This window comes from Notamacropus eugenii, chromosome 5 (genome assembly GCF_028372415.1).
Source record: "Notamacropus eugenii isolate mMacEug1 chromosome 5, mMacEug1.pri_v2, whole genome shotgun sequence".
In the NCBI taxonomy this organism is placed as follows: domain Eukaryota; kingdom Metazoa; phylum Chordata; class Mammalia; order Diprotodontia; family Macropodidae; genus Notamacropus; species Notamacropus eugenii.
The window spans coordinates 443,859,219-443,874,132 of NC_092876.1; the positions used below are offsets into that span (position 1 = coordinate 443,859,219).

General features: G+C 37.8%; 1 protein-coding gene across 12 annotated transcripts in view; it reads left to right on the plus strand.

The window, feature by feature from the left end:
• DMD (dystrophin) overlaps window positions 1-14,914 on the plus strand; it is a 2,329,373-nt gene that overhangs the window by 2,059,183 nt on the left and 255,276 nt on the right. For all 12 annotated transcript variants that reach the window (XR_011968542.1, XM_072616876.1, XM_072616880.1 and 9 more), the window contains one exon: window positions 7,462-7,540. Coding sequence is in view for 11 of the 12 variants with exons in the window: in XM_072616876.1 (XP_072472977.1) it covers window positions 7,462-7,540 (79 nt within the window). In the remaining variant the exon portion in view is untranslated. The remainder of the gene's footprint in view (window positions 1-7,461; window positions 7,541-14,914) is intronic.

Here is a 14,914-nt window from a genome sequence, read left to right on the forward strand (position 1 = left end):
TCACATTACATAAAGATCAGTTGAAGGGGAAAGAAATATGTAGTTCAGAGAAGGGGAGATTTAGAAGGAATATGTTAGCTAGTGTTAGGAGGGCGTCCATGTGAAGGAGGAACTTGTTGTTTTTTTAATTTGGCCTCAGAGCACTGGAGTAATAAATGGAGCTTGCAAAAAGGCAAATACCAGTTCAAAATAAAGGAAAACCTTCTTCATAATGAAAGCCATCCAGAGTTGAAACAAGCTGTCATGGGAGATAATGACTTCTCTATCACCAGCTCAAGGCTGGAGATCCCCTTGTCAAAGGTGCCATAAAACTAACTATTTCTTCAACAACAGGTTGCTAGATAACCTCCAATATTCTGGGTCTTTGATCTCCTGAAGAATTATAGTAAACTGTCATAAGTACTCAAAGATGCCTATGGCAGTTCTGTCTGTAACTAGGACATAAAGAATTCCAGTTTCTTGATATGTATTTTAAAATGTAGGGTTTGCAGATTAGATAATGTTCATGAAAAAATGCTTGTTGTAAAAGCAAAACAATGGTATGTGGTTCTTTATACCTTTTCAACATCATAAAATAAGCCTTACACTCAAAGCAAACTGGTTTTCCTCAAGTCTCTGACCACTCCTGGCTCATCTTCCTCCTTGTATCTCTTAACCATGAAGATTTGGGCCCTTTTAGTGGCATTTACTGGATGCTGGCCCAGGTTTTCAGGCAGGCCCCAGTGCTTACCATCTTCTTGCTAGCTGGCCTGCCACCACATGCTGACCCTCGCTTCCTTCAGCCAATCAACTAGCATTCATTAAGAACCTACTATGTGTCAGGAACTGTGCTAAGCACTGGGAATACAAAGAAAGGCAAAAAACAATCCCTGCTCTCAAGGAGTTCACAGTCTAATAGGGAAGGCAATATGTAAACTATAGTTATATCCCTTCTACATCCCCAGGGTCAGGGGCATAGCACTCCTGCAATCTGGAAAATCTGCATAAAATTTTCAACCTCTCTTCTAACAAGAGAAATTCAATTTTTTTCTTTTGTTTTATAGGATGTTTACAGTACCTTACTGTAAAATGTGGGTTAAGTATTTGGTCACAGGTCTGTTTCATCTGCTGACCTTGGCATGGCATCTGTGGCTTCTGCGAAATTCCCCCAAAATTGCCATTTAATTTCTTAGGCCTACCCTCAATATATCGAGACCATGGTGGGGGAAAGTCATGACGTGGAAGGGATAACTGTATATACAAACAAAATATAGAGAGGATAAATTGAAAATTATCAACAGGGGAGAGGTACTAAGATTAAAGAAGACTCAGAAAGGTTTTTTTGTAGGAGATAAGACTTTAGCTGAGACATCAGAGAAGGCAGGAGATGGAGATAAGAATGGGGAGAGTTCTAGCCATGTATGAGGAACAGTCAGTGAAAATGCTTGGAGCTGGAAGAGGGCATCCTATGAGAAGAAGAGTCGGTCAATAAATGTTTATTTAGCACCTACCATGTGCCAGGCACTGTGCTAACTGCTGAGAATACAAAAAGAGATGAGACAGCCCCTCCCCTCAAAATGCTCACAGTCTAATAAGGGAGATGAATAGCCAACAATTATGTTCTAGCAAGCACTATGCAAGATAAATAGGAAATAAATAAGAAAAGGAAGGTGCTAGATTTAGGAACAAGGAGACCATTATCACAGACCACAGAATACACGGAGGGGAGAAAGGTGTCAGAAAACCAGAAAGGTAGGAAGGGCCAGGATAAACAGTGCCTTAAAAGCCTTGATCCTGTAGGTAATAGGGAGTCACTGAAATTTGTTGGATGGGAGGGAGACCTGTGCTTAAGGAAGTACAGTTTAACCGCTAAGTGGAAGATGAACTAGAATGGGGAGAGACTTGTGTAAGGGAGACCAGGTATTGCAACAGTTCAATAGTCCAAGTTTGAGGGGATGAGGGCTTGCAGCAGTGTCAGATGAATGAAGGGGGCCTCAATAGGAGTTCTCTATCTCTATTCAAATGTTCAATTCCTTGAGGGAAGAAAGCAGTCTATTTTTTTTATTTGTCTTCTTAGTACTTGGCAGAATCCTTGGAGGCAGTAAATGCTTAATAAACGATCTCTTCTTCATTCCTCTACAGTGATCAAGTCTCAAGGCTCAGTCCTTGGCCCCTGGTTTTTCTTTCTCTTAGTGCTCTGCTTTTTATTTTTTTAATTAAAAATAAATTTTCTTGTGAACAGTTTGTAGTATTTTATTTTCCCCAGTTACATATAAAAGCAATTTTTAACATTTGTTTTTTAAACTTTGAGTTCCAAATTCTCTCACTGCCCTCTCTCAAACCCTCACAACATGCACACACACACACATACGCTGAGAAGGCAAGCAATTCGATATAGGTTATACCTGTGTAGTTATGCAAAACATTTCCGTAATAGACATATTGTAAAAGAAAACATAGACTAAAACAACATCAACAACAAACTCAAAAATAAAATAAAATTAAATTAAAAAGTCTGCTTGGATCTGCATTCAGACACCATCAGTTCTTTGCTTGGTTAGTAGCACTTTTCATCATGCGTCCTTCAGGGTTGTCTTGGATCATTGCTAAGCCATTCACAGCTGATGATTTTGCAATACAAAAGCACAAAGTACTTTTCACTTTGCATCAGCCCATGTAAATCTTTTCAGGATTTTCTGAGAGCATCCTGCTCCTCATTTCTTATAGTACAATAGTATTCCATCATAATCACATACTGCAATTTGTTCAGTCAGTCCCCAAATGATGGGCATCCCCTCTGTTTCCAATTCTTTGCCCTCAGAAAAGAGCTATTGTAAACATTTTTGTACATATAGGTCATTTTTCTTTTTTTCTTGAATCACTTTTGGGATACAGACCTAGTAGTGGTATTACCAAGTCAAAGAGTATGCATGGTTTTATAAACCTTTGGGTATAGTTCCAAACTACTCTCCAGAATGGTAGAATCAGTTCACAACTCCACCAGCAATGCATTAATGTCTCATTTTTCCACCCTCCCTTCCAACATTTGTCATTTATCTTTTCTCTCCTTTTAGCCAATCTAATTTGCATTTCTCAGTGCTAGGCTTTTTATTCTTGATTTCAGTCATGATACTGCTTCTGTGTTGACAAATCTGTGCCTTGAGCTCCAAACTCTCACCCAAGAGCCAGTCTGGTAGCTTTAGCTTCCTGTAAGACACCTGCATGTACGTGGCCTGCTATCAGTCCTGTGAACTCAGAAACAGACAATAATGAACTCTTCATTTCCACTCCTTCTTTGCCCTTTCTCACCTTCCCTATTTCTATCAGTGGGGCCACTATCCTCCTAGAATATCAGTTACTCCTTTCAGGTCAGTTTCATTCAGTAGGTTTATGAAGCACTGTTCCTCACACAAAACACTCCATTTACTGACAGCACTTTCATTGTCTGGCCACCATGCCTGGAATGTTTCTGTCTCTGCCTCCTGACTTCCTGGACTTTCTTCAAGTTCCTGCTAAAATCCTCCTTCTGCCTTTTCTGATCTCCTTAAGGCTAAGGCATTCTTTCTGTGGATTATCTCCTGCCTACATCTTGTTTGTACGTAATTGTACGCATGTTGTCTCCCCCACTAGACAATGAGCTACTTGAGAACAGGGTGTGTTTTGTTGGGGTTTTTTTAGCTTTTCTTTGTATCTTCAGTGCTTAACACAGTGCCTGACTGATAGTAGTCTCTTGATAAGTAATAGGTTGATTTATTAATAGATTAATAAATTAAATTTATAATTAAATTAATATTCATAAATTAATAAATAGCCTCTAAAAAAAGGTTTGCTGTCTGTCTACAAAGCATTGGGTTAGACACTGGGCATACTAAGGAATAATAAGATATGGTTCCAGCTTTCTAGGAGCTTACAGTGAGAGTGGGGGTAGGAGAGGGAGCAAGGATGAAGGGAATATGCATTTATATATCACCTACTATGTGCCAGGCACTGTGCTAAATGCTTTATGCATCTCATTTGATCCTCATGACAACCCTTTAACCCTGTAGGTGCTGGTATTATTTGCAGTTTTCAGTTAAGGAAAGTAGAGGTTGTGGCCCAAGATCACACAACTAGTAAGTGTTTGAGGCTGGATTTGTACTCAAGTCTTCCTGATGCCAGTCCAGTGCTCTATCCATTCTATCCATTTCTCCATCCCTTTCTCATGGACTATAAGCTTCTTAAGGACCAGAAGCCTCATCTTACATTTTGCAAGACCCTTAGTACATTAACAGGTGTAGGAATATACCAAAGATCTGCGATTTGTCATCACTGGACAGTTTCTGATGTAGGGACTCTCACCTCTGTTTATGACTTTCTAGATACATTCCAGGAACATTCAGAGTACTCACAGAGTTTAAGTGTCTTGAAAGTCACAGAGCTAATAAGTACCAGGAATATGATTTGAGCCCTAGCCTTTCTGACTTCATATCTAGCACTCTAATATTAGGACATGCTATTTCTATAATCTAATAAGTATTCACTTGTTTAATGAATGAACAAAAGGTTGCTATTTGTCTCAGCAAAATAGTGATGGATTTACAATTCTGTTTTTGTCTTCTTTGCCCTGGGACCATAACCTTCAAGGAGAATTAAAAAAAACAGCCAGCAAAGTCCTAATCTGTGAAACCTATTGCTTTAACTCCTAACATTTCTCTGGATTATATCGATACCTACTGAACAAAGTATTCTTTTTATAGCTAACAAAAGCCCATGTGGATCCTTTATGCTTTAGGTTGGTTTTTTTTTTTTATTTTAAATCTATTAATTTATTTAATCATTTGTGCATTTGTTTGATTTCTAGTCTATCTTTTCCCTAAAGATAATTTTGTCACTAGAAATACCTTGTGTTTAATACCTTAGCTATTCCAAGACATTGTTTTCTTAATATTCCATTTTCTAATATGGTGCATATTTTATTTAAATCCCACCCTCAAGTATTTTCCAAAGCAATTTGGGTTGAAATATAAATTTGATTTCTTCTCATTTGAAGTACTTAACAAAATTGGGAATAGAATGGAGAAATTAAAAATTGATAGTGACTGCAAGTTCCACTGATGTCTACCACTACACACTGTGCTACTACTCAGTGATAGGATATTTATTCCTTGATCCCCTTAGCTAGTTCTGGAGTCAAGAAGACCTTAACTCCAATCTGGCCTCAAATACTTACTATGTGACCTTGAGCTAGTCACTTACCTACTTCAGTTTCTTCAACTGTAAAACGGGGAAGATAATAGCACCTACCTCCCAAGGTCAAATAAGGTTTTTATAAAACCTATAGCACAGTGCCTGATATATAATAGGTGTTTAATAAATGTTTATTTGTTTTTGTCCTTTCCTTCTTCTTTTCTTTTTCCCTTTACCAGGTGCCCATAAGTCAATAAAAGTCACGAGGTAGAGAAGGCTATGCTAGGTCCCAAGAAGTTTTATTTCTGATTGGGATGATTAGAAAACATTTCTTGGAGAAGGTAGTTTTGGGGTAGGAACTTAAAGGACAGATGGGGTTAAGGGTGGGAAGGATATTCCAGTTGTGGAAAATACGTGATCAAAGACCTGAAAGCCCAGAACATGTTCAGGAGGTGACCAATAGTCTACTTTCTCTGCAGAGTAGAGTATGTGATAAAGGGTTGTAAGATAAAGGCTGTTAAAATAGTTGGCACCTAAATGTAGAAGACCTTTCATTCAAAGGCAAGGGACTGGGGTTAGGATTTGATTTGGCTGGTTATAGAGATCTACTGAAGGGTTTTGAGCATAATAGTGACACGGTCAGATCTGCAGATAAGGATTAATCTTTATTTCTATTTTAATTTGATTCATTGATTGCTGGGTATTTTTTTCACTCTTCTAACACAACATTTTCTTGCCTCATTCTTCATCATCTCTAATCCATACATCAGACTATAAAATATATAAGGGCTTATCTTGAAGTTTCAAAGATGTATAAATAGTTTTAGACTGTATTAATTCTCTAAATAACTGATTGAAAAGAGGGGAATTCAATAGGCTAATTGTGTTATCTATCAAAATCATACAAGCAATTTGATTTTTTTTCAGGGTTGACAAATTTTCATTGAGTTTAATGGATTTATCCTTTGTCTTGGCATCATGTAACGTTAATGCTGTAGCATTCAGTTTCTTGTTAGTATGGATGCCTCATGATCTATCATGTGTACGTTATAGTGGAAAGAGTATTGAGTCTAAATTGGAAGACCTGGGTTCAAGGTTCACCTCTGATAATTAACCATAGGGAAGTTATCCAATGCCTTGGGCCTCATTTTCTTTATTTGTAAAAATGATATAATTAGACTAAATGAACAAGTCTACATCTGTGATCATATAATCCTTCAGATGCTTGCCCTACCCTGCTCTCAGAGGCCAGGTCAGTTTCATATCATGGTATGAGTTCAGAGGGAGATTATATGCGAGAGGAAGGAAGTAAAGGAGGAAAAGCTATCTCTGTAGCTCCTCTGGCAATTTGATAGGAGGTCTAGAGTTGGCTTTCTTTAAGGTCTCTAAGAGTTTTCTTTCTCAAGGAGATCAAAACGTGCAGACCAGATCTGAATGAACCGTGTATCTTAGGAGTCCTCAACACCCTCTAGAGCAGTCCTGTAGTACTAACTATAGATTTTTGAAGCTTAAAGGGCTAAAGATGTTAGGTTTGCTAAGAAACAGATGAAAGAGCCTGCCAGTTTTCCTCGAAACTTCCTTCAGTTTTGGTTTTTCAGGATGGAATTTAATGGACTTTCAGATCACTACTAAATGTATTTTATATGCCTACTTACTGGAGAAAAAAATAAGGTCATTTATATGATACAACAGCCTAGGTTAGTTCTCCCAGCTATTCCCCCTATCCACCTCCCCCTGACCATTGCAATTTGAAATGAGAAAATGTAAGAATCTTCCATTACAATTTAGACTCCATTGATAATATTATGCACTAACAACAACAAACTTTAGGAAATAATTAAAGAAAATTTGTCGATTTGAGCTAAAGGACAAAAGACATTATGTTTCTCAAGTTTTTTTTGTTTTGTTTTGGTGGGGTTTTTTTGCATGGCATTGTGGTAATAAATTGAAGAAAAAAAAAAAAAAACCCAGTCACTCACCTCAGTTTCATGAAAGATTTGCAATCTGTAGCTTTTTTTTCTAACAATGTTAATTGGTATTGTAGTTAATCTATGGAAAGCCAAAGAAGTTAGGGTATAAACTACCCATTTTAACATTGGTGAGAGAGGAAAATCTTTTTGTTTTGGCCTTAGTTTGATAAAAATGAGTCTCAAAGGCCATATGCAGTAAGTGGATATTAAAACTCCGGGGTTATAAATGGTTGCTGCAGTATTCTCAGCTTTCCAGACCCAAAAGATTTTACAAAAAGGGCAAAGTTATTTTAATTGCTCCTCATAATATATGAGAGAATAGTCACTTTTCTCCTCTTCCTCCCAGGTGGCCATTGATGAGCGCATCAGGCAGTTGCATGAAGCCCACAGGGACTTTGGCCCCACATCCCAGCACTTCCTTTCCAGTAAGTCATTTTTAGCTTTCATTACTTAACCTGTTCATTGCATCTTAGTAGATAAGAATTAAGAGTTGTCTTATAGTCATCTGTGCCAACCACAGTGGACCAACACATCATATTGAAATGTCACTTGGTGGAGAAGCTCAGCACATTAGAAGAGAAGGACCGATTAGGTCATTTGTTCATTCTGCTGCGAATGCATAATTGCCTCCTTTAATATCATCTCAAGTGTATTGTCTACTCTTATTTTTTTTTTGAGTTGTTATTCCCGCTTCAAGTGATTCACTTCACAAGATTTAATATAAAGAATTTAGTTTTGTGTGTGCTTAGAAAAAGAGATGTGTATATACATACACACACATACATATACATACACATACCTATATGTGTAAACATATATTATATATATGTTTGTGTTTACATACATGTGTATATGTATGTACACATAAATCTACAAGTCTCTATGTACAAGTAACTCTAGTGTTCCCTGCCTTCCATTTTTTACCAGAACTTACAATGTTGTCCTCTAACTTCATTCTTCTCCCATTATCATTCTCATCTATAATTTTTCCAGAACTGTTTTCTTCTTCCATTGCTCTCCCATCATAAATTAAAAAGAAATTATTCCATGCAAAGGAAATCATCTTAAAAGATATTTGGCAAACCCAAGATTTCTATTTCTGATTGGATTTTGGCTTTTAGTGCATAAAGCTTCTGTGGGGTGGGGACTGTCTTTTTTATAGTTATATAGTTATAGTCATAGTTAGAGAGGCAGTGAAATATAAGAGAGTGTTAGACTGGGAGTCAGGAAGGCTGGAATTTAAGTTCTGCCTCTCACCTTTATTAGCTTATGACCAAGGGTCAATCATTTAACCTCTCTTAGCCTGAGGGAACTTTTTAAGATTTATCTACTCTGATATAGACTGATTGCCATCTGTATCCTTGGAGGGAATTCTCAGAGGTCTTTGATGCACTGACTGAGGTTATAGGTTAAATACAAGATTGTTTAAGATCCTTTATTTGCCCATGAACAGTCCTCCCAATAAAGTATCATGATGGTGTCCAACTATGAATAGTCACTTGCACATGAAAAGGTCAAGAAAAGCAAAAGAAAACAATGAATTCTCTCAGTGATTTGTGGAATTTGGATCAAATTACAGGTAAATCCCATAATGACTATCTCCAAGAGACTATACCTATTACTTATACTACTGACATTTATCTAGAATTGCATCAAGAATTACTTGAAGTAGACCATTGCCTAGAACTTGAAAATTTCTTTGGAAATTATCATTGTAAAGATATTTTTTTGTTGCAGTGGAATTTAACCTGTATTCCTTGATCAAAAGTTCCAGGATGCCTGGAGCTCTCAGACTCACCCTACGTTAGATATGGCAAAACTTCAGAAAGTTCTTATAATAGAGATGCATCTTAGTCTGTGTCAAGGACACTTCTACCCCTGACCATGGTGCTATCATAGGTCTGGATCAGTGTTCAAGATCAGCCCTATACCAGAAGTTTGATCCCTAGACAATGAGGAAATATTAAGTGGAGCCATGGCAAACTAGACTCCCAAAAGGAGGGGAAATATAACACTATAAATGGTTCTCCCAACCTACTTTTCAAGGGTCAGCACACTAGGAAAAAATACACAAAAATAATGTGTACATCAAGGAAAGTTCTCAGGAATACAACAGTGTGTACCACAACCTCCTTAAATTCCAAAGACTCATATGGGTCTGAGTTGCTTCCTGAAAGCAGCCAAATCTGCTCACATCTTGGAGATCATAGATTCACTGAAGTTTCTACGTAGGCATTTTTAGCCTTCCAATATCAATTACTATTAGTGCGATTCATGTAACTCAAGGAAATAAAATTATATTCATTGTGATATATTTTGGGAGAATTGCCAAACTGCTCTTTTTAAAAATCTTCATTTTTTCTTTAGTTTTTTAATACCTTGGATCTTTGTTCTTGATTTTCATTTCTCTGGAATAGTCTGTTTGAAACTTTCTTTTCTCAGGGCTCTCATATCATTCCCTCCTCCTGTCTTCTCCCTCGAAGGCCAACCCTTCTACACAAACCTATGATCCTAAGCCCTCTTGACTTCTCCATTGAATTTTAAAACACCCCAGTCTCCCCCATCCTTAAAAAATTCTCTAGACCTTAATAACTCCTAAACTCCTACATTTATACTCCCTTTTCAGCCAAACTCCTTGAGGAGGGGGGGCAGGAGGGAAGGAGAGAGAAGGAGCAGGGAACAGGCCCTGTCTACATTTACTGCCTCTACTTTCTCTCCTTTGAGTCCTCAACTCTATGCAATATGACAATCTCTCTCTCTCTCTCTCTCTCTCTCTCTCTCTCTCTCTCTCTCTCTCTCTCTCTCTCTCTCTTTCTCTCTCTCTCTCTCCCTCCCCCTTTCTCTCTCCACCAAACTACCACAGGGGCTATTTCTCATGCACAATATTACATTTCCTATTTCTATGCATTTGCCCTGTTTGTTCTTAATGCCTTAGAATTCACTCCCTCCTCATCTTTGCCTCTTATAATCCTTTGTTTCCTTCAAAACTGTGATTAAACTATATGCTATATCTTTTTTTTAGTTTTGTTTTTATATTTTTTTCTGGGCTTAAATACTAAAAAAAAAAAAAAGATTATTTCCATACACAGAACACAAAAGAGTACTGTCTATGAAACTGTGACTCTCTGTTTCTTACCTCTTGCTATTTAGAAGTACACAATTAATTCTACACATTACTTTCAAGACTGCCTTGTGAAATTCTTCAACATGAAGCTTTTGCTGATCCCCCAGCTTCTTATCATTTCCCCACAAAAAAGAAAATCTTATATATTTTATATATGTATTTTATGTACATATGTTGCTTCCTCTGATAAAATGTAAGCTCCTCAAAGACAGGGAAATTTTTTCTACCTTCGTAGTTCTAGCACCTAGCACAGCGCATGGCATGTAATAAAGGATTAATAAATACTTGGGGATTGACTGATCAACTGATTTCCAGATAGTTATATAGGTACAAAACACATGATAGTTCTACTTCCTTATCCTCTAGATACCCCTCAGCTTCAATCAATATATCTTACCTCTAACAATTTCCCTATTCTCCGCTAAAATGGCTCCTCAAAGTCCTTATCCTTCCTGTACAGAATTAAACACTGCAAAACATTATTATCTATGTGTCCTTTTTGTGGGATTGCTGTATATGAAGAGAGAGGAAACCTATATCTATTGTCCAGACCATGACAGGAAATTGAATACAAAGTCATCAGTGTACCTATATATTTTTCTGCCTAGACTGGATCAGCATTGTATATGGACAACAAAATGACAGTGTACTTTATTGTATTCAGAAGATGGATTAAAATTTCAAAGACCTTACAGTTTTCCTTAGGGAAAATGGCATCCTTTTTAACAGTAATATTCTTCCAGGACTGATACATGACTGCAAATCATAGATTACGCTATCTTTGAAGAATCAAAATTATGGGTGACCTATAATATATATACATATATATGTTGAAAGATGCTACCATTGATGATTCATATGCAAGAAATGTTATAAAAAACGGAATCCAGGAAATATTTGGTGATGATAATACATTTCTTTAACATTTGCAAAGCACCTTACAAACATCATCTCATTTGATCCCCACAACAACTTTGAAAGATGAATTCTATTTTACTCATTTTACAGATGGAGAAATTGAGGCAGGCAGAAGTTGCGACTTGACAGAAGTTAAGTGACTTGCTCAAGGTCACATAGATAGATCTGAACTCAGGTCTTCCTGACTCCAGGTCTAGTGCACTATCCATTACACCATCTAGCTGTATGACCAAGAAAAAAGAGATGAGTAAGCCTTGTAGCAAGACCAAGGTCTTAACAGGGCAGGCTGGAAGCTACATTAGTATCCACAAAGTATGAAAAGGTCTAGAAGACCACCTCTAGAATGTTAGATAGAACTTCTATGGAACATTTAACTGAGAACATAGCTGAGAAGTACACAGGTTGAGAAGGAGCATTGTGGGTTGCTATCTACACATTTGGAGGGAATAGTTCCATCAATGAAACACATCAATGAAAATATTAAGGAAATATGGGTTTCATCCTCCTACTAAGGATGACAAAACATGTCTTATTTTGCCTCTCCCCCTCACATCTAGTATAGTGTTTTGTATATGCTTAATAAATGAGGGCGAGGGGGTTAGCCTTTGCTGATTTCCAGCTGGATACTTCTTCAATCTCAACGTGTTCAAAAGAGAGTTTGTTACATCCCCCCTTAACCACCTCCTTATTCTGATGTCAGTATTTCCGGCAATGGCGTTACCATTCTCCCTGTTATCCATGCACAAAACCTTGGTTTTATTTCTTCTTCCTCTTTCCACTCCTCCCATAGACAACTATTTACAAATGTCTAATCTACCTACCTAACTACTATCTACTGGATTACCATCAGCCTCATAATTCGTTCTCTCATCCTCTAGTTTCCCTCTGCTCCAACACATTCTCAAGATTTTCCGATTTCCTCCATGAATGATGAGTTGCTCATCACTCTTCCTGCTCCAAATCTTTCGATCACACCTTCTCTACCAAATAAAGTACAAAAATTCTTATCCTGCAAGGCGTTCCATACTCTGTAGCCTCCCCCACACTATTCCAATCAATGTGTTCTAAATTACTGCCAGACTCCATCACTTTCTGTCACTTATATGCATCTAGCGCTTATCTATCTCTGGTTTTGTATTCAGTGTTATTTTATTTTCAGTTCCCAATTTCCTTCCTCCCACTTCCCTTTCCCTACCCACTAAGAAGACAAGAAAAAAAAACCTATTACACGCATGTAGAATCAAGCAAAACAAATCCCTGCCATGTCACAAAAACAGACAAACAAAAAGCTTCAATCTGATTCTGTGTCCATGATCTCTCTGTCTGGAGGTGGACACCCTCCTGAGTCTTCTGGAATTATGGTTTCTTCTGTGTCCTTTCCATTGCTCTCTATATCTAGTATTTCTCCTCTGCCTCCTCTGTAATCTTTGCACATCTTGAATCCTACCCATCCTCTAAAACAGCTCAAATTGAAAACTTTCCTGATCTGCTCAATGAGACATCTTCTTCTTCTTTGGATTTTCCCAGCACCCAACTCTTTTCATGTAATTGGTATTCAGTAAATGGTTATTGAATGACTAAATCTGAGCAAAAGTAAACATCTTTCCAAAACAGAGAACAGGCTTTTTTCTCCTAATAATTCATGAAATATTTAAGAATTTCTAGCATGCTCTAAAGCAGAATTTCTCAGAAGGAAAAATTTGCTATGCTTTATGGATCCTCAGATCCAGACATTCCTGATGAAAGGGTGGGAATACAGATCAAATAGAATGAGAAATAAAATTATTCATTTGCATTCAATTCCATAAATATTTTTTAATCATCTGCTAAGTACAAGGCATCCTTCTAGACCCTGGTAATAGACAAAAAGGGAATATCCTCTGCCTTCTATTAGTTTATATTCCATCAGGAAGGTGCAACATGTACATATAAAAGTAAAAATGGGATAAGCTGCAAGAAGGCGTATGAACAACTTGGGAGGAGGGCACTCAAAGAAGGCTTTGTTTGGGAGGTGACACCTAGGTTGAGATTTTCAGGAAACTAGGATTCTGAGGAGCAGAAGTAAGGAGGAAGTGCTTTATAGGCATGGGGGAACAGCCTGTGATCAAAATTGGATAAGAAATGTTGAGTTTGGCAGTATCTTGAGGAAGGGGAAGACCTGAGTATATTTGTTGGCAGCAGGCAGGATTACAAAATCACAGATCTAAAAGCAGTCAGCAAATAAAGAGATTTTGAATATGAAAGGGGTACAGGGAAGGAAATAAAACACCCTCAAAAGATGAAGAGATAACTAAAGGTGCAAGTAGATGGTGCTACCTTGTCATGAACAGTGACTGCACAGTGACAAACACAAGAACTAAGGAGGAGAGAATGGGGGGAAGTGGTCGATCACATACCATAGTAGGAAACAATAGGGAGCTTAAGCAGAGAACCTTCATTTTATTCACTAAGATAAGAAATGAGTTCTTTTGGTGAGAGAGAGGGGTTAGGGAAGTTTTAGGTACCTGAAGAAAGATGAGACTAACCACTGAAGGAATTGTTATAGAGAGTCAAGTAGCACTGACAGCTCAGGTGACATTCAGTAACACAAATACGTAGTGGAACCAGTCAGAAAGGGGGAATGACTTTCTCCAGCAGGATTAAGCAGCATGCTAATAGGAACATAGAAAGAGGACTGTGGGTAAAACAGGATTTGGTTTGGCAAGTTTGAGTGACACTATGACATTGAGTTAAACAATGGCTAAGCATAGAGTGAAGGCTGTGAAAGGAGGAAAATGGAACTAGATTGGGATTAATAGCCTAGGAGAATAGACAGTATGGAGAGACTAGACATAATGGGGAAGACTGTGAATCAGTTGCTGTCTTTGTTGGAAAACAGTGATGTCCTGGGCCATGTGCAGACTGGCCCCAAATGCAAGATTCAGATCTGGAGAGATTGAGTCAATGAGGTAAATAGTGATTTTAAGCCCCTTTTTATTAAATATAAACAAATACTGAGTGAAGATATGTAAGCCTTTACAGGTGCAACTCTCCAAGCCCTTGCCCAAGGGAGTATATTCAAGCTAATAATAGCACCCTGTCTAACAATCAACAAATTTAGATCCAGAGTTACGCCTTCTTCTTGATACTGGTTTTTAAGATTCCTCCCAAAGTGGGCCTTAGTGCATGCAGCCTACTCCTGTTCCAAAGCCCCATGACTAAAGGGTACACATGTGATTTAAATCATTAATGTCATACAACCTAAACAAGCCCCTCAGGGCCCAAATCCTAAGCAGAACAAATAATGCCTAAGGCAGTTCACTCTCAGTCCTTTCCCTACCACATTAGGACCAAAACTGTATATTATACTCAGGAATAAGTGTCCCAGATCGCCATTCTAAGCAAACAGTTCTACCCAAGGAGAACATTATATAAAACATACTCTAATCAGAAAAAAAAGCAATTATAACCAAAATTACAACCACCTTCCCAAACTCAGAACATCCATGCCATGATGTCACCGGATCAAAAATGATGACCACTAGTCAAAAAGATCACAGTGGGGCCAGAGGGCAATTGCAAATGCAACCATGAAGGCACCATGCAGCAACTGAAAGCTAGCCACCAGAATCAGAAGTACTCAAAGGATGTATGCTCCATGTAACATATAACATCTGCAAAACATATTTGGATGAACTAAAGAGCTTATAAGCAGCTTGCTTGTAATCTGCCCCTGGGTCTAAAATAACATCTTCCCTCCGATTACTCTGCCTTTCAT